Source organism: Lipotes vexillifer, unplaced genomic scaffold (genome assembly GCF_000442215.2).
Source record: "Lipotes vexillifer unplaced genomic scaffold, Lipotes_vexillifer_v1.1 scaffold308, whole genome shotgun sequence".
Taxonomy (NCBI): domain Eukaryota; kingdom Metazoa; phylum Chordata; class Mammalia; order Artiodactyla; family Lipotidae; genus Lipotes; species Lipotes vexillifer.
Window position 1 is genome coordinate 4,101,542 of NW_006792985.1, and position 25,319 is coordinate 4,126,860.

General features: G+C 39.4%; 1 protein-coding gene across 1 annotated transcript in view; it reads right to left on the minus strand.

The window, feature by feature from the left end:
* Positions 1-24,676, minus strand: part of BNIP3L (BCL2 interacting protein 3 like) — a 26,778-nt gene extending 2,102 nt beyond the window's left edge. The window contains exons 1-5 of the mRNA XM_007466173.1: positions 24,486-24,676; positions 17,184-17,367; positions 12,956-13,028; positions 6,362-6,465; positions 6,094-6,243 (exon numbers count right to left, since the gene is read on the minus strand). Coding sequence (XP_007466235.1) covers positions 6,094-6,243; positions 6,362-6,465; positions 12,956-13,028; positions 17,184-17,367; positions 24,486-24,585 — 611 coding nt within the window. The 5' untranslated portion in view covers positions 24,586-24,676. The remainder of the gene's footprint in view (positions 1-6,093; positions 6,244-6,361; positions 6,466-12,955; positions 13,029-17,183; positions 17,368-24,485) is intronic.
* Positions 24,677-25,319: the final 643 nt, after the last annotated feature.

The following is a 25,319-nucleotide window of genomic DNA, read 5'->3' on the forward strand; positions in this document are numbered from 1 at the left end:
AAAAAAAAATGAGATGGCAAAAATATATGTCACAGATGAAGGAGCAAGGTAAAAACCTACAAGACCAAATAAATGAAGAGGAAATAGGCAATTTACCTGAAAAAGAATTCAGAGTAATGATAGTAAAGACGATCCAGAATCTCAGAAATAGAATGGAGGCACGGATGAGAAAATTCAAGAAATGTCTAACAAAGATCTAAAAGAACTAAAGAACAAACAAAAAGAGATGAACAACACAATAACTGAAAAGAAAAATACACAAGAAGGAATCAATAACAGAATAACTGAGGCAGAAGAACGAATAAGAGAGCTAGAAGACAAAATGGTAGAAATAACTGCCAAGGAGCAGAATAAAGAAAAAAAGAATGAAAAGAATTGAAGACAATCTCAGAGACCTCTGGGAAAACACTAAACACACCAACGTTTGAATTACAGGGGTCCCAGAAGAAGAAAAGAGAGAGGGTCTGTGAAAATATTTGAAGAGATTACAGTTGAAAACTTCCCTAACGTGGGAAAGGAAATAGTCACCCAAGTCAAGGAAGCACAGAGAGTCCCATGCAGGATAAACCCTAGGAAAAACACACCAAGACACATATTAATCAAACTAACAAAAATTAAATCCAAAGAAAAAAATATTAAAAGCAGCAAGGGAAAAACAAAAAATAACATACAAAGGAATCCCCATAATGTTATCAGCTGATTTTTCAGCAGAAACTCTGCAGGCCAGAAGGTAGTGGCAGGATATACTTAAAGCGATGAAAGAGAAAAACCTACAACCAAGATTACTCTACCCAGCAAGGATCTCATTCAGATTCCATGGAGAAGTCAAAAGCTTTTCAGATAAGCAAAAGCTAAGAGGATTCAGCACCACCAAACCAGCTTTACAACAAATGCTAAAGGAACTTCTCTAAGCAGGAAACACACAAAAAAGAAAAAGACCCACAAAAACAAACCCAAAGCAATTAAGAAAATGGTAAGAGGAACATACATATCGATAATAACCTTGAATGTAAATGGATTAAATGGCCCAACCAAAAGACACAGACTGGCTGAATGGATACAAAAACAAGACCCATATATATGCTGTCTACAAGAGACCCACTTCAGACCTAGGAACACATACAGACTGAAAGTGAAGGGATGGAAAAAGATATTCCATGCAAATGGAAATCAAAAGAAAGCTGGAGTAGCAACACTCGCATCAGATAAAATAAGACTTTAAAATAAAGACTGTGACAAGAGATAAGGAGGGACATTACATAATGATCAAAGGATCAATCCAAGAAGATATAACAATTATAAATGTTTATGCATGCAACACAGGAGCACCTCAATACATAAGGCAAATGCTAACAACCACGAAAGGAGAAATTGACAGTAACACAATAATAGTAGGGGACTTTAACACCCCACTTACACCAATGGACAGATCATCCAAGCAGAAAATAAATACAGAAACACAAGCTTTAAATGACACAATAGACCAGACAGATCTAATTGATATTTATAGAACATTCCACCCAAAAGTGGCAGAATACACTTTCTTCTCAAGTGCACGTGGAACATTCTCCAGGATAGATCACACCTTGGGTCACTAATCAAGCCTCAGAAAATTTAAGAAAATTGAAATCACATCAAGCAACTTTTCTGACCACAATGCTATGAGACTGGAAATCAATTACAGGAAAAAAACTGTAAAAATACAAATACATGGAGGCTAAACAGTGTGCTAGTGAATAACCAAGACACCACTGAAGAAATCAAAGAGAAAATTAAAAAATACATAGAAACAAATGACAATGAAAACACAACGACCCAAAACCTACGGGAAGCAGCAAAAGCAGTTCTAAGAGGGAAGTTTATAGCAATACAATCTCACCTCAAGAAACAAGAAAAATCTCAAATAAACCACCTAACACTACACTTAAGACAACTAGCGAAAGAACAAAGAAAATCCGAAGTTTGTAGAAGGAAAGAAATCATAAAGATCAGAGCAGAAATAAACAGAAATGAAGAAAACAATAGCAAAGATCAATAAAACGAAAAGCTGGTTCTTTGAGAAGATTTACGAAATTGATAAACCCTTAGCCAGACTCATCAAGAAAAAAAGGGAGAGGATGCAAATCAATAAAATTATAAATGAAAAAGGAGAAATCACAACTGACACTGCAGAAATACAAAGGATTATAAGAGACTACTACTAACAACTCTATGCCAATAAAATGGACAACGATAAAGAAATGGACAAATTCTTGGAAAGGTACAATTTTCCAAGACTGAATCAGGAAGAATTAGAAAATATGAATAGACCTATCACAAGTAATGACATTGAAACCATAATTAAAAATCTTCCAACAAACAGAAGTCCAGGACCAGATGGCTTCACAGGCGAATTCTATCAAACATTTAGAGAAGAGCTAACACCGATCCTTCTCAAACTCTTCCAAAAAATTGCAGAGGGAGAAACACTCCCAAATTCATTCTACGAAGCGACCGTCACCCTGATACCAAAACCAGAAAAAGATATCACAAAAAAAGAAAATTACAGACCAATATCACTGATGAACATAGATGCAAAAATCCTGAACAAAATACTAGCAAACAGAATCCAACAGCACATTAAAAGGATCATACATCATGATCAAGTGGGATTTACCCCAGAAATGCAAGGATTCTTCAGTATATGCAAATCAATCAATGTGATACACCACATTAACAAATTAAGGAATAAAAACCATATGACCATCTCAACAGATGCAGAAAAAGCTTTTGAAAAAATTCAACACCCATTTATGATAGAAGCTCTTCAGAAAATGGGCATAGAGGGAACCTACCTCAACATAATAAAGGCCATATATGAGAAACCCACAGCAAGCATCCTACTCAATAGTGAAAAACTGAAAGCATTTCCACTAAGATCAGGAACAAGAGAAGGATATCCCTCTCGCCACTCTTAGTCAACATAGTTTTGGAAGTCCTAGCCATGGCAATCAAAGAAGAAAAAGAAATAAAAGGAATACAAAATTGGAAAAGAAGAAGTAAAACTGTCACTGTTTGCTGATGACACGATACTATACAAAGAAGATCCTAAAGATGCCACCAGAAAACTACTAGAGCTAATCAATGAATTTGGTAGGGTCGCAGAATACAAAATTAATGCACAGAAGTCTCTGGCTTTCCTATACACCAACAACAAAAAATCAGAAAGAGAAATTAAGGAAACACTCCCATTTACCACTGCAACAAAAAGAATAAGATACCTAGGAATAAACCTGCCTAAGGAGGTGAAAGACTTTTACTCAGAAAACTATAAAACACTGATGAAAGAAATCAAAGATGACATAAACAGATGGAGAAATATACCATGTTCTTGGACTGGAAGAATCAATATTGTGAAAGTGACTATACTACCCAAAGCAATCTACAGATTCAATGCAATCCTTATCAAACTACCAATGGCATTCTTCACAGAATTAGAACAAAAAAATCTTACAATTTGTATGGAAACACAAAAGACCCCAAATAGCCAAAGCAATCTTGAGAAAGAAAAATGGAGTTGGAGGAATGAGGCTCCCCAACTTCAAACTATACCACAAAGCTAAAGTAATCAAGACAGTATGGTACTGGCACAAAAACAGAAATATAGATCAATGGTACAGGATAGAATGCCCAGAGATAAACCCACGCACGTATGGGCACCTAATTTATGACAAAGGAAGCAAGAACATACAATAGAGAAAAGACAGCCTCTTCAGTGCTGGGAAAACTGGACAGCTACATGCAAAAGAATGAAATTAGAACCCTACCTAACACCATACACAAAAATAAACTCCAAATGGATTAAAGACCTAAATGGAAGACCAGACACTATAAAACTCTTAAGAGGAAAACACAGGAAAAACACTCTTAGACATAAATCACAACAAGATTTTTTTTGACCCACCTCCTAGAGTAACAGAAATAAAAACAAAAATAAACAAATGGGACTTACTTAAACTTAAAAGCTTTTGCACAGCAAAGGAAACCATAAACAAGACAAAAAGACAACCCTTAGAATGGGAGAAAAATATTTGCAAATGAAACAACAGACAAGGATTAATCTCTAAAATATACAAACAGCTCATGGAGCTCAATATCAAAAAAGCAAACAATCTAGTTAAAAAATGGGTGGAAGACGTAAACAGACATTTCACCAAGGAAGACAAACAGATAGCCAAGAGGCACATGAAAAGATGCTCAACATCACTAACCATTAGAGAAATGCAAATCAAAACTACAATGAGGTATCACCTCACACCAGTCAGAATAGCCATCATCAAAAAATCTACAAACAATAAATGCTGGAGAGGGTGTGGAGAAAAGGGAACCCTCCTGCACTGTTGGTGGGAATGTAAATTGATACAATCACTATGGAAAACAGTATGGAGGTTCCTTAAAAAACTAAAAATAGAACTACCATATGACCCAGCAATCTCACTGCTGGACATATACCCTGAGAAAACCATAATTCAGAAAGACACATGTACCCCAATGTTCACTGCAGCACTATTTACAATAACCAGGATATGGAACCAACCTAAATGTCCATCGACAGATGAATGGACAAAGAAGATGTGGTATATATATACAATGGAATATTACTCAGCCATAAAAAGAAATGAAATTGAGTTATTTGTAATGAGGTGGATAGACCCAGAGTCTGTCATACAGAGTGAAGTAAGTCAGAAAGAGAAAAACAAATACCAAATGCTAACCCATGTATATGGAATGTAAAAAAAAAAAGAAAATGTTACTGATGAACATAATTGCAGGGCAGAATAAGGAGGTAGATATAGAAAATGGACTTGAGGACATGGGGTGAGAGGGCAAAGCTGGGGCAAAGTGAGAGTAGCGTCGACATATATACGCTACCTAATGTAAAATAGTTGGCTGGTGGGAAGCAGCAGCACAGCACAGCACAGCACAGCAAGACGGGATCGGTGCTTTGCGATGACCTAGAGGCGTGGGATAGGGAGGGTGGGAGGGAGGCTCAAGAGGGAGGGGATATGAGGACATATGTATGCATATGGCTGATGCCATTTGTTGTGCAACCAAAACTAACACAGTACTGTGAAGCAATTATACTCCAATAAAGATCTATTAAAAAAAAAAGAAATCCCTGAAAAATTAATGAATTGCAGGTAAATGTGGGGCCAATGCTGTCAATACAAATAGAAAACAGTAGTAACCCCAACCAGCTTTCCAGTTGCACTCAAGGACTACTCTGTAAAATGGTATATTTTCCCATTTGGGAAAGGGAAATGCTCACATCAACGCCAACTTTATACACTAAAGATTAATTTACTTTAAAACTCAGCTTATCTTGAGTAATTTATAAACAACAACAACAAAACCCAAAAAGAAAAATCAAATATAGAAGAGCTCACTTTAAAATGAACATTTAGGCTAGTAAATCATATGAACAACTTATTTTCAAATAAGAAAAAACTCTACTCTTAAAAATGCTTACTGGATAGGTATCCCCCGCTTTTCGAAAGTTTGCTTTTCATTACTTCGCTATGTAGGTTAGACCTATGTTAGTACCTGTTTTCGATAAATGAAAGAAATTCGAAGAGGATTTTCACTTTTACAAAAAAAGGCAAAAAGTGAACAGTGTTCAGCGATGCTTCTGCAGCGAGCTGTTACAGAGGAAGCGGACTCCGAGCAGTGAGAGCGCCTCCTTCCCCGGAACCACACTCAGCACCTCAGCATAAAGCTCCCATAGCTTTGAACTGCATCTGTGAGCATCTGTGCTTTATCTCGATGTATGTTGTGCATCAGTTAGCAAGATGTGTCCTAAGGTAATTGCTTCTTCGCTTTACACCATTTCCGTTTACGGAAGGTTTCACAGACATGCTCTACTTTCAGAGAGCGGGGGAACCCTATTCACCAAAAGTGAATCGACTTCAATAATTCTTTTAAGTTCACCCCACTTGCGCTGAACCATTAAAAGGACAACAACACAAACTGCTTTCACGTATATTTCTTACAGCTGGAAATAACATCTGTGAATAAAGTGAATGGAAGAAACTTCAGACACTGACCAGTACTTACCCTAGCCCCAAAGCCAAAACATGGGAAAGGAAGAGAGATGGAATGAACACCTTAAGAAATTCTGCAGAGAAAATCCCCCCTTTCTTCATGGCTCCACTTTTTCTCATGCTTAAGGAAACGGAACGTTTAGGGTGTCTGAAGTGGAACTCCCTGGGGGAAGAAATGCAGAGGCAGGTGTCAGAAACGCATTTGCTGAAAATATCTCGGGAATTAGCAGGCCCACACTACATGCGCTGTGTCCACTGAAAAGAACCATGTACTGACTTACTTAGGTGGAATGTTTTCAGGTCTACTGGACCAGTCGGACACCCAGTCTACACTTTTCTTCAAAGCATCCACTTCTTTCTCTCCTTCTGCAACGTCTTCTTCTGACTGTAAAGGAGAATTCACATTTTAAAAAAGGGGAAAAGGAAGACTGATCCTTCCTACTACAGAAGACAAATCTAGACAGAAAACATACAAAAATCATAAGCTTGTGCATCAATAATTTTTATGTGAGAAAGATGTCATTTTTCCCAAAAGGCTGACAAAATGATCTAAGATCAGAGTATTTAACATCTTAAAAAAAACTTGAGTGAGTTTCACTGTTATGTCTAAACACAGAATATGAACCTGAGGTTTGAATTATTCCTCAATTAAAAAAAAAAAAGAATATGAATCTGAAAAAAAGTATATTTGGGGATACAGTGTAACTAAAGTGTGGAAAACATTGATAATCGTTGAATCTGGGTGATACATGTATGAAGGCCCATTGTAATATCCTCTTTACTTCTGTATGCATTCAAAATTTTTCATAATTAAAAACAAAGGGGAACATCAAAAAGTATATGCTAACAAATATAAAGTAATGAGAAAATAAATAACTGGGAGTTGGGCTGAGGAAGTAAACAATTTATAATAACTTAAGATAACTAGTATTTATTAAGCATTTATCAAGAGACAAGCATCAGTCTACGCACTTTACATGCATTAACCTTTACAACAATCCTGTAAAAAAAAGGAACTATTACTATTCCATTCTACAGATGAGGAATCCGAGACATAAATTAAGTGACTGCCCAAGTTTCTATAAGCGGTAAGTAGCAGGGCCAGTATTCAAACCCAGGCAAATGGTCTCTATAGGCCCTACTCTTAGGCATTAGGTTTTACTCCCTAGAAGGAGATTTTTAGACAAATTGCTATCCAAACATTTTCCAAGGTTTATTCAAAACTACTTAAGTCAGGGCTTCCCTGGTGGCGCAGTGGTTGAGAGTCCGCCTGCCGATGCAGGGGATATGGGTTGGTGCCCCGGTCTGGGAAGATCCCACATGCCGCGGAGCAGCTGGGCCCGTGAGTCATGGCTGCTGAGCCTGCGCGTCCAGAGCCTGTGCTCCGCAACGGGAGAGGCCACAACAATGAGAGGCCCGCGTACCACAAAAAAAAAAAAAAACTAATTAAGCCAAAAGTTTTAAGAGTAATTTATTTAATACAGAGTAAGAACTGGACATCTTTCACATCAAATAAATAAAAGAAGTCCTCTTCCTTGCTAATGATAATAACCTAAAGTTTCAGGCTAAGAACAATCAAAATTTCCAATAGCTTCTCTTTCCACAGACCCCACAGGGACGAGAAATTCCTAAAAAATGACACAGCATTATTTATTCAGTTTTAAGGAATATAATGCTATGACCTCAAACCAAAGGGTCTCAAAGCTAAGAATTATTTTGATTTGTTATTTTGTTTGGATAGAATTCAAACTTTCATTCTTTTTTGTAGGTAGTTATGAAAATTCTCTATGAAACAACTGCTCCAGGAAGGTAGCTTCAGAGAATCTCTAGATATAGATGGTCCCTTTTGCTACCAAACAGAAAGTAAAATCCCTGTGGATTTTTGCTACTCTGGTACTATCATTCTTATTTAGTTCTGCTGGACTTGGCAAATACCACTGAATGACACAATGTAGCCTTTGGGATTAAGCTTGTTCCATTGAGTATTGAGATTACTCAGAATCGTGAGTTGGCTCTCTGGAGTAAATCTGAAAATACCCTAAATCAAAAACGATAAATTGTTACAATTTACTTATAGATCAGCCCGTGCCACACAACACCTCATTCAACACACTGCAGCTCACTTCTGTTCAGTTTCCAACATTGGTCTTAAATATCGCTTCTAAAACTGCTCAAAGATTCAGGTTTAAATGTGTGAACAAGCTAGTATTTCATACTTTCCAAAAGAATGAAAATATAATAAGATTTTATTCTTATTTTTAAAGATGATGATCTTTGGGCTATTATTAAAAATAACAAAAACAAAAACTTCCCAGATCGGTTTAGAATGCTTACCTTAAGAATCAGGATTGTAAGTTCTCCTCATTCACTACTGCCCTGTGCTTCCTTTTATTAATCTTACATTTGCCAGCTTTAGGCTTTAAATTGCCTTCTGATTCTTGAAATTTCAGAATATGGCAAAAATGCACTTAGTCTAATGAAGTAATATTCATGCTTTTATCCAAATCAATAACCCTTGCTTTACACCTACATCTATTCAGACAGAAGATTCTGATCATTTCAGCCTATTATCATGGGCAGTCCCTTACCTTCTAATCACTTACATTTACCTTCTAATCACTTACATTTTCCTTCTCTGGCCCACCTCAAGCTCTCTTAGGTCTCTAAATGTGGATATTAAACTACATAGCACAGAACAGATAAACCACAGTTTTACAGGAGGGAAAAGGAAGACATTTTCAGTTTGTATCATCTTCCAATGACACCCAACCCTGTGCTGGCCTATTTGGTCCCAGAAACACACTGAAAAACGCCTCTGAAAGACAACCTACCATCTATTTTCTGCTACAAAACTGAGTCTTGAGGACCATCATCCTAAAAGTCCAGTTTGAACAACTTTTTCCTAAATGCATTACACCTGAGGCTTCCTTGTACCACGACTCACCAGACATGTTTTAGTTCATTCTCACGACCTTGTGAGCTCTTCAATCCCATTCATCGACTTACTTTAGTAGAACAGGGGCCACAGGCCCAGACAGCCCTGGTTTCAGTCCTGACTCTATCACTTACTTGCTTTTGATCTTAGGTAAGTAACTTAATTAAGACAAAGCTTCATTTTTTCCAATTCATTCATGGGCATTATGTCACCCCTTTCACTGGACTGAGAATATTACAGTGGGAAAAATTAAAAAAAAAAAATTTCACACCTGGAATGTATCTAGTAAATATTAGCTCCTTTCCTTCCTCCTCCTAAAAAGGCTAAAAATGTCATATATTCCTCATGTAGACAATCTAAAAAATTCAATAAGAGCAAGTAACGTTAAGTCCTTTATTAACTGTTTTTAACTGTTTCCTAACCCTAAGCTTCCTTCTAATTCATGAAAAAAAAATCCACCTTCCCAAACCCTAAAGTAACTAATTTTTGAATTATCATTTCTTCAATTAAAAACAAGCAATGTAGAAGGCTTTTTGAAAGTTCAAGTATATTATTCCTATTGATTTCTCTCTTACTAAAAGTCTTACTCTAAAGGGTATAATGTTTTTCTTACAGGAGTTAGATTGCCTTTTCAAAAACGTAGCCTGGTTTAAATTGACTGATCTGGACTTCCTTGGTGGCTCAGTGGTTAAGAACCTTCCTGCCAATGCAGGGGACAAGGGTTCGAGCCCTGGCCCAGGAAGATCCCACATGACGCGGAGCAACTAAGCCTGTGCGCCACAACTACTGAGCCTGCGTTCTAGAGCCCACGAGCCACAACTACTGAGCCCGCACACTGCAACTACTGAAGTCTGCGTGCCCAGCGTCCGTGCTCCACAACAAGAGAAGCCACCACAATGAGAAGCCCACGCACCACAATGAAGAGTAGCCCCCGCTCACCACAACCAGAGAAAGCCCGCTCGCAGCAACAAAAACCCAAAGCAGCCAAAAATAAATAAACAGATAAACTGATCTATTACTATCATTTACCCAAGGCTTGATGATAACCAGTGCTCTCTTAGGTACTTATTTCTGAATAGGGATCACACTAACAATCCTATAATAATCTGACACAGAGGGCAAAATCTTCCATTTTCTCTCCCGAATTTCACAAATTCCTTGAGAATTCTAGGATGGATACAGTCCGCTCTACAATTCCACTTAAAATTCAATTCTCAGGTGAGCCTAATTGTACACGTACCATCCCATGAGCCAGGACAGCTCTTCTCTGTGGTTATTAGTTATTAGGTAGATTATTAGGGGAGAAAGGTATGTGTGGAGGGGTAGGGAGGTCTAAGGTCAAATAGGCTTGGGAAACACAGCTGGCCCTCAGCATCTGTGGGTCACACATCGTGAATAGGGAGGGCTGACTGCACTGCTCCAGTTTATATAATGGACTTGAGCAGCCTCGGACTGTGGTATTGGAGGGGGTGGGGTGGGGGTCTTGGAACCAATCCCCTGAGGATACTGAGGAATGACTGTACTTGGTTTAAATCAACAGATTTCTTTACATCAGGAATTGTCAAAAGCCTTTAATATGCTACTATGCACTGTGACTACTAGAGTGGGAGGGTGAGTGAGCCCAGAGGCTGCAGTATTTCCCACCTGTTTGACTTCAGAACTATTTTATGGACCTTCCCATTGAGCAAATGTTCCTCAAAACACATTTTGGGAAATGCTACTCTGGATTTTCAACTTGTCTGTACAAAAGGCAATATGATGGAGACATCTTCCTCAGGAAAGACTGCAGCAAAGAATTAATTTCATTTCTCCATCTTGGGATTCCTTAGTACACTTTTTTCCCATGGAAACTTTATATTATATTCTCCTCTTTATTAGCTATAGCTTACTGCACGTGACAAAACTGACAGACATAAGTGAGCAATTCCACAATTCCAGTCAGCCAACTTCCTACGTGACAGCCTTGCTACTACAAGTTTCTCTACAGTATAAAGTTCATCATAAAATAAATTAGTATTCCATCCCATAGTGTTTCTAGGTTTCAGAAAACAGCACAAATAAAGCACAGTCAACGTAGGGAGAAAGTGTGCAGCTTCCTAAACAGAAAGAATACTGGGTGGAATCAAGGTAACATGCAAAATATTTCCAGTGCAAAGGGAGCCAGGACACTGCACGGTGAGAACTCCACAAAACAAAGTTTTTGTTAGCATTCATTCAAACATTCACTCAGCATATATTCTTCAAGTACCTTAACATGGGAGAAAAAAATAACGCCTCCTGTTCTCAAGAATTTGCACTCTTGGGCTTCCCTGGTGGCTCGGTGGTTAAGAATCTGCCTGCCAATGCAGAGGACACCGGTTCGAGCCCTGGTCCGGGAAGATTCCACATGCCGCGGAGCAACTAAGCCCGTGCGCCACAACTACTGAGCCTGAGCTCTAGAGCCCGCAAGCCACAACTACTGAGGCCACATGCCGTAACTACTGAAGCCCGCATGCCTAGAGCCAGTACGGGCTCCACAACAAGAGAAGCCACTGCAATGAGAAGCCCGCGCACCGCAACGAAGAGTAGCCCCCGCTCACCACAACTAGAGAAAGCCCAGGCGCAGCAACGAAGACCCAACACAGCCAAAAATAAATAAATAAAATAAATTTATATTAAAAAAAAAATTTGCAGTCTGACACTTGCAGGTGATCTGACACATCAATAAAGTCAAGGGCTGGCTATGAACATTCTAAATCATTAACGATAATTATTTATTTATCCCAAGTTTTACAATAAAAACCTTTGTAAGCTTTCAATACTATATCCACCTATATTTCCAACAATGTCAACTCCTAGTGAAACTGTATTTAACTTCTTTACCTTAAGGAATCCTGCATAATTTAGGTGAATTTTGTCTCTAGCTTGATTTGATTTCAGATGCAAAAAAGTTTTCACACCTGGTTCTACAACAACCTTCCGTTTCATTTATTCTGTGACCTTAAATAAGACATGTGCCTCAGTTTTCTATTTATAAACTCAAGAAACTAGCCTGGAATATTGGGATGACACATTATAGACAAGAATTTCCCAATTCTTTTAGGACCCCAAATTCTTAGTTGTAAAGGAGCACGATGATGACCACAGCAGCATAAATTCCAACATCAGAAACTGAATAACTTAAAATGGCTTCAAAGTATTTTTCTAAAATTTTTATTGAAGTATAGTTGATTTAAAATGTTGTGAATGTTGTGTTAGTTTCAGGTGTACAGCAAAATGAATCAGTTATACATAAACATGTATCCACTCTTTTTTAGATTCTTTTCCCATATAGGTCATTGTAGAGCACTGAGAAGAGTTCCCTGTGCTCTACAGCAGGTCCTTATTAGTTATCTATTTCATATATAGTTGTGTGTATATCTCAATCCCAATCTCCCAATTTATCCCTCCCTCCCTTTCCCCCTGGTAACCATAAGTTTGTTTTCTACATCTGTGACTCTATTTCTGTTTTGTAAATAAGTTCATTTATACCATTTATTTAGATTCCACAAATAAACAATATCATATGATATTTGTCTTTCTCTGACTTACTTCACTCAGTATGACAATGTCTAGGTCCACCTACGTTGCTACAAATGACATTATTTCGTTCTTTTTTATGGCTGAGTAATATTCCATTGTTCAAACTACTTTTTTTTTTTTGTGGTACATGGGCCTTTCACTGGTGTGGCCTCACAGGCCCAGCCGCTCCGCAGCATGTGAGATCTCGGACTGGGGCACGAACCCGTGTCCCCTGCGTCGGCAGGCGGACTCTTAACCACCGCGCCACCAGGGAAGCCCTCAAACTATTTTTTAATGTCCTCATATTCTTTACTATATTTCAGCAAAACAGACTTAGAGATTTGCATTTTTCCTAATTATCTAATGCAAATCAGAAAAGTAAACAAACATACACACACACCTGAGAGCTATGGTCCCTGCTGGTGTGCATTTCCACATCAAACATGATCTGCCCATCTTCTTGTGGGGAAGGGCTAGAAGAGAAAGGCACATTTATAGCCATTAGTTTTAATTCTCATTTTGTCAAATAAATTAGCCTCTACTAGAAATTAGAAAATTAAAAGTTATAGTGGTATGTCTTTGAAAAAGCAGCAAATCAGAAAGTATACCATAACCCCATGTAAGAAAAAATGAAATTGAGCACCCTTACTCCCAAATGTTCTAGAATTTTTCAGTGGTGATAAATTCCTTTGCAATGATAAATCTGCAACGGAAATACTACCTGAAGACCCAAGACTGTCACATTTTCTTATTTTTACTCTTTTTCCAATAAATGTAAAATGATCTTCAAATTCAGAAACTCTAGTTTGGGGTTCTTTTTCTCAAAGTTCTTTCATCGTTAAACAATTCACCAGCTATTTGCAAAGTGTGAAAGCAGCTCTTAACGACTCTTTCAAAGGGTCTTTGAGGTTAAAATTGTTTTCATAATACTATCAGGATTTATTTGCCTTTTTCATTCTCATTTTGCCATGCGTGTACAGTGAAAATTTCCAAAGGCTAAATTATGTGTAATAGCACAACAGAAAGAATGTAAAAGCAGGTGAGACTCCAGCTGTTTTCTATTAAGCCAGATATTAAAGAGATTTGCATAAATGTAAGACAATGCCACTATTCTTACTAATTTTTTTGGTTATGGACAACAGGTAATTTTTGTTTAAAAAAGTTACTTATGTTAACATGTAACAGGCTTCTTGTTGAATGAATGAATACCTATCTTTTTAATGTTCTCAGTTTTAATTTCTAATATAGTAAATATCAAAATATATAACCCACATAAACAAAAGATCTTTGGGGTCCCCAATAGTTATTACAAGTGTAAAGGAGTACTGAGACCAAACGGTTTGAGAAACACTATTTTACTTATTTTTGAAATACTGACTTTGACATATTTCAGAGTGAATTATATAAACTTACAGCAAGTGATAACCTTTAACAAGTACAAGATATATTCCCAGAACTATAAAAATTTACAGATACATTTTTAGACAAAGATACATGGTCACAAGCTGTACTTAATACAAGAGATGAATACAATGTGCTAAGTGCTATTCTTAGCTTTATCAGTGATTCCTTGTGTAACCACGGCGAGTCACTGGATCTTTCACTACACACCCCACCTCCCCAAATGTAAACTCAAGTGGGCATGAAGGATGCTCCAGGCTTAACTTGCTCAAAGGAATAGATATTAACTATCAATGCTGTCAAGAGCATGTGTCCAATGGTAATATATAGAGATGCTGGTGAGACTGACTGGAAAGTAAGTAAGATCACCAGTCTTTGACTATTATCACTGATGTAGGAGATTCTTAAATGCAGGAAGGAAAAGTGAAAAACTGGTTCCATACCAAACCACCATATTATTGTATCTAGAAAATTTTTGTCTTGAACGAGAAATCTCAGGCTATAGCACAGGAACCAAGTAGAACGAGGGACTCTGGTTGTCCTCAGTGTACTGTTATTATGCTCATAACACTGCTGGATTCACAGCCAGAGATGAAGTTAAGGACCAGCCTTACAGAACCATGACCAGGTCAAGGCAGCAGAATGACCAAGTCAAAAAGCCAAGAGAAGCACAGCTCTGCTTTATACTCTTCTTACCACTGGCACCAAGCTCACTTAGACAAATACTCCACATTTCACTGGTAGACTTATCCATTTGGGATGCATTATTATCCTGGCTCATGTTAGGATCAGCTGGGGAGCTTTTAAAATTTTCTCATGTCGGGCTTCCCTGGTGGCGCAGTGGTTGAGAATCTGCCTGCTAATGCAGGGCACACGGGTTCGAGCCCTGGTCTGGGAGGATCCCACATGCCGTGGAGCAGCTAGGCCTGTGAGCCACAACTGCTGAGCCTGCGCGTCTGGAGCCTGTACTCCGCAACAAGAGAGGCCGCGATAGTGAGAGGCCCGCGCACCACGATGAAGAGTGGCCCCCGCTTGCCACAACTAGGGAAAGCCCTCACACAGAAACCAAGACCCAACACAGCAAAAATAAATAAATAAATAAATAAAAACTCCTGCCTCAACATCTTCTTTAAAAAAAAAAAAAAAAAGTCTCATGTCTCGACAACAGAACAAGATTCTCTAGGGATGGGGTCTGTGCACTGGTATTTTTAAAAGCTCCCTGTGGGAATATAGTGTGTAGGTTGGAAACTCCTACAATAGGTTGGAAACTCCTACAATACGCTGGAGCACAAAGCAAAACACATAGGGGGTCTCTTCTAACAACCCCCACAGTGACAAAAATATACTGACGGAATAATTTAAAAATTTTTAAATATGTATGAAAATATACATAAATTAGCTTGGGGACGAATAGCCAACAATCCTAACACATTTCCGCCTACAAGAAGCACTGCTTAACAACCTCAAATCTAGAGATGCTGGCAATTCAGATGACATGAACTGTGAAGACATTCTTAAATGTTCAAGTGTTAGATATCCCAGGAGAGCATTACTGAGCTAGAGTTCTAGGCCTCCCCTGAGACGTGACCAGTGACCCAGAGCCTGAAGATGTGTAAGCGGAGAACAGGAAAGTGTCCCAGGGCACCCACCACATCTCGATTTACATGTTCAGAAACCTAACTGAAACGTGATCACGGGAAGATGAATTCATGTTCGACCACAAGTATAACTGCAACCAGAAATGACATAAGATGACCAGAAGGCCAGGCAGGTGATCTTATCTCTGCTCAATGACAGCACCAAGTGAACAGCAGGTTAAGGGACTCACCAGTACTTGAACATGTAATAAGAGGCTTATCAACAAGTCCATAAGCAGCAGAAAACTTCAGAAAACCCACCCGTGAGTCTCATAACATAAATGTAACATAATATAAACGTGATTCTCAAAAAACAGACTAATGTCATAGCTCCCAGAATTGGTGGCAAGCTGCTCAGAGAAGAGCCATCTGCTCTGCTTCTGCTCATGACAAGAGCCATCCCGGCTCTTCAGAAGCACAGGGACACGTGAGTGATGTGACTGGGAAGGTGGGTGTGCCAGAGAGCCGTCAGACCAGTCCTCTGCGGCCTTGGTGACATCAGTGGATCGTAAGTCATGCAGGCACTTCGAACATGATTTAACTCTTGATTCTCCTTTTCTACTTTTTCCGATGAGAAATAACATGTACCACACACACAATTTTTACCAAGTATAAAAATTTGGAAGAAGAAAAATGGCCATCATTCCATCCCCTAGAGATAATCACTGTTTACATTTTTAGACGTCCCCTTAGTCTATTTCCTGTGTATCTGCATTTTCTACATGGCCAATAACAGTGAACTCTTAATTAGCCAGAAGATCATCCAGTTCCCCAGAATGCTAACACTATGGCGGTCACTGGTCTAAGAATGTTCAATATACACTATGTCACGTAATACCTAGTCCCTCTGGAAAAAAGAGAAGCTTGTACTGAAAAATAAACTAACAACTCCGTTTCACTCTCCTCGTATGTGTCTGTATTCTTAACTCTTTCACCACATGCAGTCCTTAATTGAAGAATGTCTCCCCAAGCCAAATACAGAAAAACGAGGTCTGAAACAAAACTTCCTCTGAGCTCTAAGGAAACGCAATGCCCGCCTTCAAAATTAACTATCTTCACAGACCTTAGTTGGTGCTTCCACCGTGCAAATACTGCTATACAACAAGCTGAATCAACTTGTAGTTCCTGCGACTCAAACATTTCCTGAATGTCTACTGTATACCAGCATCATGACTGTCAAGGGTACAGAGGAGATGAAACAGGATCCCTGCCTTTTAAAGCCTCATAATCTAGAAGGGAGGACAGAGATTACAGAGGTAACTGTATTTGAGGCAGAAAGAGAGCTGTGAAAGGACAAAGGAAAATGGGAGAAAGTTAGATTAATTCTGTAAGTAAACATTTATACCGCTGACTTTTAAACTAGTAAACATCTGAAAATGACACAATCTAAGGAAACTGATTTAATCTGAGGAAAAAGTGGGCACTCATGTCCTTGTCAATTGGCTATCTGATTTAAATACACATGCTGCAAGAAATCGGGAGTGGTAAATTTTGTCAAATGAAGATGTAAGCAATTTATTTTTTCTAGTGGGAAGTAACCTTGCAACCCATCCATTTCCAGAATTCCACCAAAATGTGGATCTCACTTACCTGTCGCAGTGAGAACTGCCTCTTGAACTGCTCTGTCCGGATTCATGTTGTGCATCCAAAAGAATCTTCTCCATGTCTCCATTGTGGATAGAGGATGAGGAGGGTACGTGTTCTAGACCCCCATTTTTCCCATTGCCATTATCATTGCCATTGCTGCTATTCATGGGGAGCTCCACCCAGGAACCTGTTGGACAAGTCAGATAACTGCAGTTAACCACAGCAGAACAGGAGTCTCTCGTGTGCACACAGCATGTGAATATGGTGAATTCAGATAAGAATTCTGGCTCGCCTCAAATCAAATGCCAAAGTATTCTGAAGAAAATAAACAAGGAGCAATAAAAGTCTGAAAAGCTATATAGTTCTGTTCCTGAAGGAGCTCGTGCAATCAACTGATTTAGAAGAAGCTGGACCTCTAAAATGAGTATCTTAGAAGATGTGTCTTTCAGCCAGTTTTCTCTCTGGTTAAAACTTAATTTACATACAATAAATACTTTACTGAAAAATTTTCGGTTGCTTTTCAGAAACTAAACAGCTACTTTATTACCAGACAGGGTACTTGCGTTTAATATTTTAATTACATATATATTCTTTCCACAGCCTACCTCAGCTATTTAGTTGTATCCTCTCCACCTGTATTTAGAAACGTCATAAAGGTCATCTAAGTATGTTAACAACTGTGTCTTAATTAGCACAAACAATTGAGAGGTTCCTGGAGAGGGAACTTAAATCCAATCATCAACATTTCAATTTGTGTGCAAGTCTGGAGCACAAAATGAATGCAGCTGGCTCTTGACCAAATCAGGTGAGAATGCTTAAAAACCCTAAAAAAAGGCTTTATCCGTATCCCACCCATTAGCTTCTTGCCTTCCTTTATGCCTCACTCTTTCTACTCCTCCTTTCTCTATGCACTAAACATACCTTGCAAGCTTGCCTTTTCTCTCTTCTCTCCCACAAGTTCACAATTTCTAGGGTTTTCATGAAGCCTCGTGGGTTTGGGGCAGAAAACCAGGCATCTGCTGCGGGCAACACTGACGTTGCCTCAGGCGAACAGTCAAAGAGGGTGGAGCCACAGGAAAGGATGGGCCCTGGTAATTTGGACTGGTCTTGAAAATATTGGCTCTATGAGTTTGCTGACTACATGAAGGTCCTTTAATTCTAATAAGCATTGACAACAGTAGCCAATAAAACAACTTCATAACAAAAAGAGAGTGGTGTATTTTTTTTCTAATTTCCATTCCTTACAACAAATTTTGTTTTAGAAAACATGACCAAGCAGGCTGGTGGAGCCATTTCTCTAAACTCCAAGCAGAAGTGTTAGAGAGAGTTCTGTGGCAGAACAGTCTTCCATCCATAAATCAGAATAACAGGCTCAAACCCTAAAATGCACTCTAAGTGAGATTACCTCTAATCCAGACCCAGAAGTGAACTCAACATCACCCGTCTACAAAGGAAAAGCTCAAAGGTAGCCCTGGTTGGAAATCTGACTCTCCCACTTACTATGACTTTCTGAGCTTCAGTTTCCTCATTTGTAAAACAGAGATGATTACATAGTACCTTCCCGCCAGGGTTGCTGTGAGGATTAAATAGAGCAACACAAGTAAAGTGCCTAGTAAACAGGAGATACTCATCAATACACTAGTTAAAAGAGCTGATATTTGTAACGTACTTAGAACAGCGTTTGCTCCATAGAAGTGAAGTTACCCTTTCCCTCCTTCCCCTCCAAGGTGGTCCCAGTGGCTGTCAGAGTCCCATCATCACCCCCCATTCTTTGGGACTGTACTGCCAAACAACACAACTCCATGACATCTCCATGGTCTCATTCTGTCCACACACAAAAATGGACACAGACTAAGCAGTACTCAAAATGGATGAAGAAATTCAACTAGAAAAGCTAATAAGATAGACCTAACACTGAAGGTCATTTAACTAAATACTTGTGCAGTGCCTCTGGAATGCATAAGAAATATACCACGAGCATCCCTAAATTTAGAGCTCTACAAAATACTTTAACTGAAAAGAGCGACAGAGAGAGAGGTATATGATGAACAAACTGTTTTTTTCCTACTCCCACTCTTTCTAGGACTGTCCAATTTATTCTACACCAGTGGGACCAGTTCTTGTACAGAAGCCCAATGTGAAAAAAATAAAAGGCTGGAGGTGCTCTGGCAGAAGCAGAACTAAGGAGACAGGAGTTCTAGATGGGTCTCCGTGGAAGCCAGTCTCCTCTAAAATACAATTAACATTCACTTGAAGCAGCTGATCAGAGAGAAAAAAGGCTGTAACAATATCAGGTTTTCAAAACCTTGCTTTTTTGAAGGACTTCCAAACCCATATCTAAATTCTACCTTCTACATTAAATATATGTAAGGAATCATAATGTAGGAACTTGAGGAGACTCACCCAGAAAAGCTTAGTGAAAAGGATCTGTAATTGCCTTAACACGCTGTAACATAACTGAAGGTATCTCTACTCAAGGCAGACAATACCTATCAGGCATGTATTAGCATAGTGGCTCAGACCACAGACTGAAGCCAGACTCTCCTTCTACCTTCTGTCACGTCCAGTTGTCCCAGACTCCCATCACATCAAATTGTCACAGCCTAGACAGGTCACTTAACCTGTGTTCCAGTTTTCTCATCTGTAAAATAGGGATAATAACTGTGTCTACCTGAAGGTGATCAAAAGGTACAAACTTCCAGTCAGGAGAGAAATAAGTCCTGGGGATGTAATTTACAGCACGGTGACTATAGTTAATAACTGTATTATTGTATGTTTGAAAGAAAAGAGAGTAGATCTTAAAAGTTCTCATCATAAGAAAAAAAATTTTCGTAACTCTGGGTGGTGATGAATGTTAACTAGACTTACTGTGGTGGTCATTTCAAAATGAATGAATAAATAAATAAAATCATTATTTTGTACACCTGAAACTAATGTTATATGTCACACCTCAATTTAAAAAAAACACACACCGAGTGGTTGCCTGCACATAGTGGAAAAAAACAAAAACAAAAACACCACATCTACCTCATAGAGCTGTTGGGAGGATGACAGGGATAAAACACAACGAAAAGTCCCGAGTACATAACAAGTGCTATGTGTTAGTTACTATTATAATTATACTCGGTATCTTTTAAAAACATTTCTTACTACAAAATTAATGCATTCCTTGAAAATGTAAACATCAGTACATGAAGGAAAAAAGGTGATACCTCTCCTCCCAACCTCTCACTCCTACTCCTAAAGGAAACTACTTTTACAGTTTCATATGTAGACTTCCAGAGAAGGCTTTTGCTTTGTGTGCTTTGCTTTTGTTATTACAAATAAAAACAATGGAATTGTACTGTATATATTTTTCTGTAAACAGTGTTTCTTACCTAACAACTCGTTGATGTCTTTCAATGCTTTATTCTTTGGAACTGCACTGCATCCCATCATAAAGATATACCATGCTTTAACCATTATCCAAATGGCAATGGTTAATCATCACCCAAATGACTGCTTCTAATATTTTGTTATTACAACCAGGACTTCCACGAACATTCTGCTGGGTAATCTGGCAATACCCATTAAAAGCCTTAAAATGGTAGATTTCCTTTAACTCTTAATTCTGTTCCAGTAATATCATCTATGGAAATAATCAGTTCTTCAGAGAACGTCAGGACATAGACAGCCATTAAATGTTTACATACTTAAAGCAATTATACTCCAATAAAGAATTTTTAAAAATTTAGATCTGAAAAAAAAATGTTTATATACTAGCTTTATCTTTTGAGTAAAGTGGAAAAAATCAAACTTATCTTTCTCAATAGTTGAACTGCACATACCTTTTTCTCATCTCCTAGTTCATTCCTGATTTATAGCCTCAGAATTTCTTGACGTTCTAACACTACCAATCCTCATAAAGTCCCTTTTTACTTGGAAAGGAAATAAGACATGCGGACTGTGCTGTCCAAGCAATACAATGCAGAAAAAAAATCTCAGAGTGAATTCCCTTCCTAATAATTAAGCTTTAAAATTAAAAACTGGAGGCTCCATTATATTAAAAGACTACTTAAAAACTAACAGTGGTTCTCTTATGCCAGGTGGTACATATACACACTACAGGAGCTATTTTCTAGTTTAAGTCTGAGAACTGCTAAGAGGATTCAGAGATGCACGCTTCCACATTCTGTAATACGGTTCTTCGTGAAGGTTGGTCCAATAATTGTGATTTGCATTTATGACTGTATGCTCTTTATAATTTTATAATCACCAGTTTAATCCTCTTGCAAGGACAGTGAGGGAATGGGGGAAGGGAGAAAAGGGAAAAGGGTATTTCTCATTCTTTCCCCAACTTTTCAATTCCATGTGTAACTCATCGTAACCGGGGCTAACACATTTCATCATGTTTTCTTTTCTTTCCTCAAAACATGTATTTTATTTCAAGTACCTGATGCTGGAATCCAGACTGAGAACATTCACTAACATTTTTCTAAAAAAAACAGTATTATAAGGCATTGGAGTTTCACGTGTCATAGCCTTAGAAGCCTTCTTGCCATACTGAGGAAGTACACCATAGCTGTAGATATTTAAAAAGATAAAAAAGGCTGTACTAAAAAAAAGAAAAAGAAAAAAGAAGGCTGCACTTCCTACGTGAAACAATAACAAGAATTTTATTACTATCATAATTTTCCTCATATTACCTACCGAATTTTATGACATAAATGTCCAATATTCTTAAGCAACTTGATAGTTTTCTCTAGAATAAAACTATCAACTGGAAAATATCCTTTTAACTTTGGAAGCAGTTCAGATATTTGTCCACTAATTTGTAATGAAAGCAAACAGTCCCCACACAAGGATAAACTTAAAAAAAAATCGGAGAACGGTTTCATTATTCCAAATATTTCAATAATTTTCTATTAAAACTTTGACCCCTGAACTAAAGATAAAATCCCAAGCCAGAGATAATCTGTACAATGAGTTCATCTCCTGTTTTTCAGAGTTGTGCGACTTTATGCAACAAACGACTTCAACTTATCAGCAATTTGGATAGTATTAGATGCCTGAATAAGTTGTTTTGCTCAGTGCCCAAAAATCACTTGAAGGAATCAATAAGGCTTCTTGTTTTGTTCAGTCCAGTGTTGTATAATGAGCTACAAAGAGTAAAAGGCGAAAGGAGCGTAATGAAACATGGCACTTATCTGAAAGCTTTTCAGTAACATTTAAAAGCAGCTCACCCTAGCTCAAATAAAATACTTTCTATCTAGCAGATTTCCCAAAGCAACATTTTGATATCACACACAGGCTGAGCATTCTTGCGCTTCTGTAAGAGCTAATACAAACGTAGCAGTACCTGATTGGCCAAGGACATCAAAGACCTCAGAGGTCTGTCAGGACACGGAGCTCAACCCCATTTTTCTGTTACATGGTCAAAAGAAAAGAAAAATTCCTTTGCTTTCTGTGAAGTCGGGTACACAGACTAACCAAACAGCTAACTTGTAAGTATCATAGGAAAACTGAAATACAATTAAGAAACAGTACATTAAAAAGAGATCGATAGGCAGGTCACCTCTATACATTAGGTGGCACACACTGAGAGAATAAGAAACACACATAATCAGGGGATTGTGGGCCAATGAAAAGAAGTGTCCTGAAAGCAACACTAGATCGGGTGAAAGTAAAACCTCAGCTCTAGGACCTAGCCTGCCATGAACTTGGACAACACACTTCACTCTAGACCTGTTTGTTTCTTCTACTGGAGTTAATTTACAACGTTGTGCTAATTCCTCCATTATGGTTTATCCCAAGAGATTGGATATAGTTCCCTGTGCTATACAGTAGAAACTTGTTTTTTATCCATTCTAAATAGACCTGTTTCTCTACCAGTAAATAAAAGTGGACAGTTATCGCTAAAGTTTCTTCCCGTTCTAAAATCACATGGTTCTAAATACAGGTAATTAATTTTAAAATGCATATTAATATGTGAAGCAAAGAACATTAAAACACACAGAAATTAATTAACTGTGGGAAATAATATCTATATCTTACATTCTAAAACATAAGACGCTCAAAAGTTTTTAAAAGTCAACATTTAATGAATCACCTAATCAAAAGATGGAGCAAAAAGAATAAGCAATGAAAACATCTTCTGAGGACAGGAACTCTCTTCCCTAAAATAACTGTTAGGCCACGCTGGAACACCTCCCTCTGATGAAAGAACTTAAGAGTGCCTTTAAATGTCATTTAAGCATCCAACTGATTTTTAAAAGACTTCATCTGGCCATACGCTAACTGTCCCAACCACCTCTTTCAAAAGGTAAATTTCAGGAAGGTTAAGGCAAGAACCTTTCCAAGGCTTCCAGCGAGCTTTAAAGACAACAGGGAATCACCTTAGAACAAGATGTCTAAGCACCAGAATGTTAGCAAAAGCAACTGTAGTTGGTCGTAATTCGATACTGCCATTAACTTTCAACCGCCCCAGTGTACCAATGTATTTTTAATCCCGTTTCTGAAAATTCATTGCCCCAGACTCCGTGATCTGTGCAATCTTGGACGGTTCAAGAAGCTGTTCGTAAGCAGGTTTACAGGACATACAACCCCAATATTTAAAAAAAAAAAAAAAAATTACTTGAGCAACTCTGAAACATCTTTAAAAAAAAGTATAGCCTCCTCACACCCGCCCCGTCACGTGATACAAGTAACCACTAAATTACCAAATAATTCTCCAGGCCAGCTCGTGCTAACAAAGGAACGCAACCAGAGGTCTCACATTTTGCGCCCTGGGGGAAGGCCGACCCAGTGAGGTGGGGTCAGCCGGGCTTGGCCCAAGGCCTGCCGCACACTTGACCTCCCGCCCGTCCCTCGCCCGCCCCCTCCTCTCAGTCCGCCGCCCGCGTCCATCCCCTGGCGTCCCCGCCGCACGTCCCCATCCCTGCCCACGTCCACTTGGCGGCCCGCTCCGCCCACCCTCCCACCTCGCACCCGAAGGCCCGCCCCTCCACGCCCCGATTGGCTCCGCTCAGGGGCCCACCACAGGTGGGATCCGCTCGACCCCCTCGTCTTCTCACCCACCTACCCTTCCCAACGGCGAACCCAAGCAGCCCCCCACCCAAGACCCCAGGAAGGAGCTGAGCCAGGTCTGGAGGAAGACAGGAGCAACTCCTCCTGACAGGTGACGGGAGCTGTCAGTCATCCGCACATCCTAGGCCTTGACCAATGGGCTGCCTCCTCCTCCCGCTCCCCGCGCAGAGCTGGCGGCAGCGGCCTGAGCAGCTCCTCCTCCCCCATCCCCTTTACCGAGCCCGCCGGCCCAGTACTCACTGTTGAGGCCGGCTGGTGGGGGAAGAGACTGTTCACCTTCCTCACAGTTGTTGTTGTTGTTGTGCGGGGGCGGCGGCTGCTCTACTAAGTGAGACGACATTGTCGGGCGGCTGGAAGAGGTGCGACCGCAGCAGGACCGTCTCTGGTTCTCGGGCAGCAACACAACAAGCCGAGTCCCCCGCCCCCTTTTCTGCGCCTGCGCAGTCCCTCCCCTGGCCCTGACGTCAGGACCCGCCCCGGCCACGTGATGACAACACAACAAGCGACGGGACGGGGCGGGGGCGTCCCCAGGCGAGCCACAGACGTGGAGACGCGGGAGTCACGCTGACGCGCGCGCCAGGAATGAATTCCTGCGTGTCATTTGTACCGGCCGGATGGAGTGAGGTATGCGGCTGGAAGTGGGGTAGAGGATGGGGAGACGTGTGTAATGAGGAAGTGCAAGTCCCTCAGGTGCTGGCACGCAGGTCTCCCACACCTACAGGACCAACGTTATTTATCCAATACGTGAGCATTTCTTTTCTAATATCTGTAAGGACTCAGTCTGTAATAGGTATCGTGGTGACACAAAGTAAGCAAAAGTCCCCGTGCCTCCCCGTCATAAATCTGAAGTAAAGCTGGTGGAACACTGACACGCCAGTGAACAGTGTAAGGCAGGCCAGACTTTTTCGTTGTTAAACAATTTTTTAAAAAAAATTAATTACAAACAACACGCAATCATTGTTTAAAAAAAAGGAAAATTTCAGGAAAACATAGAGAAGAAAATAATCACCCACATCCCATCCCTTAACCCATTTCTGGGACTTGACATGGCAAGCCATGTTTCGTTTATGTGGG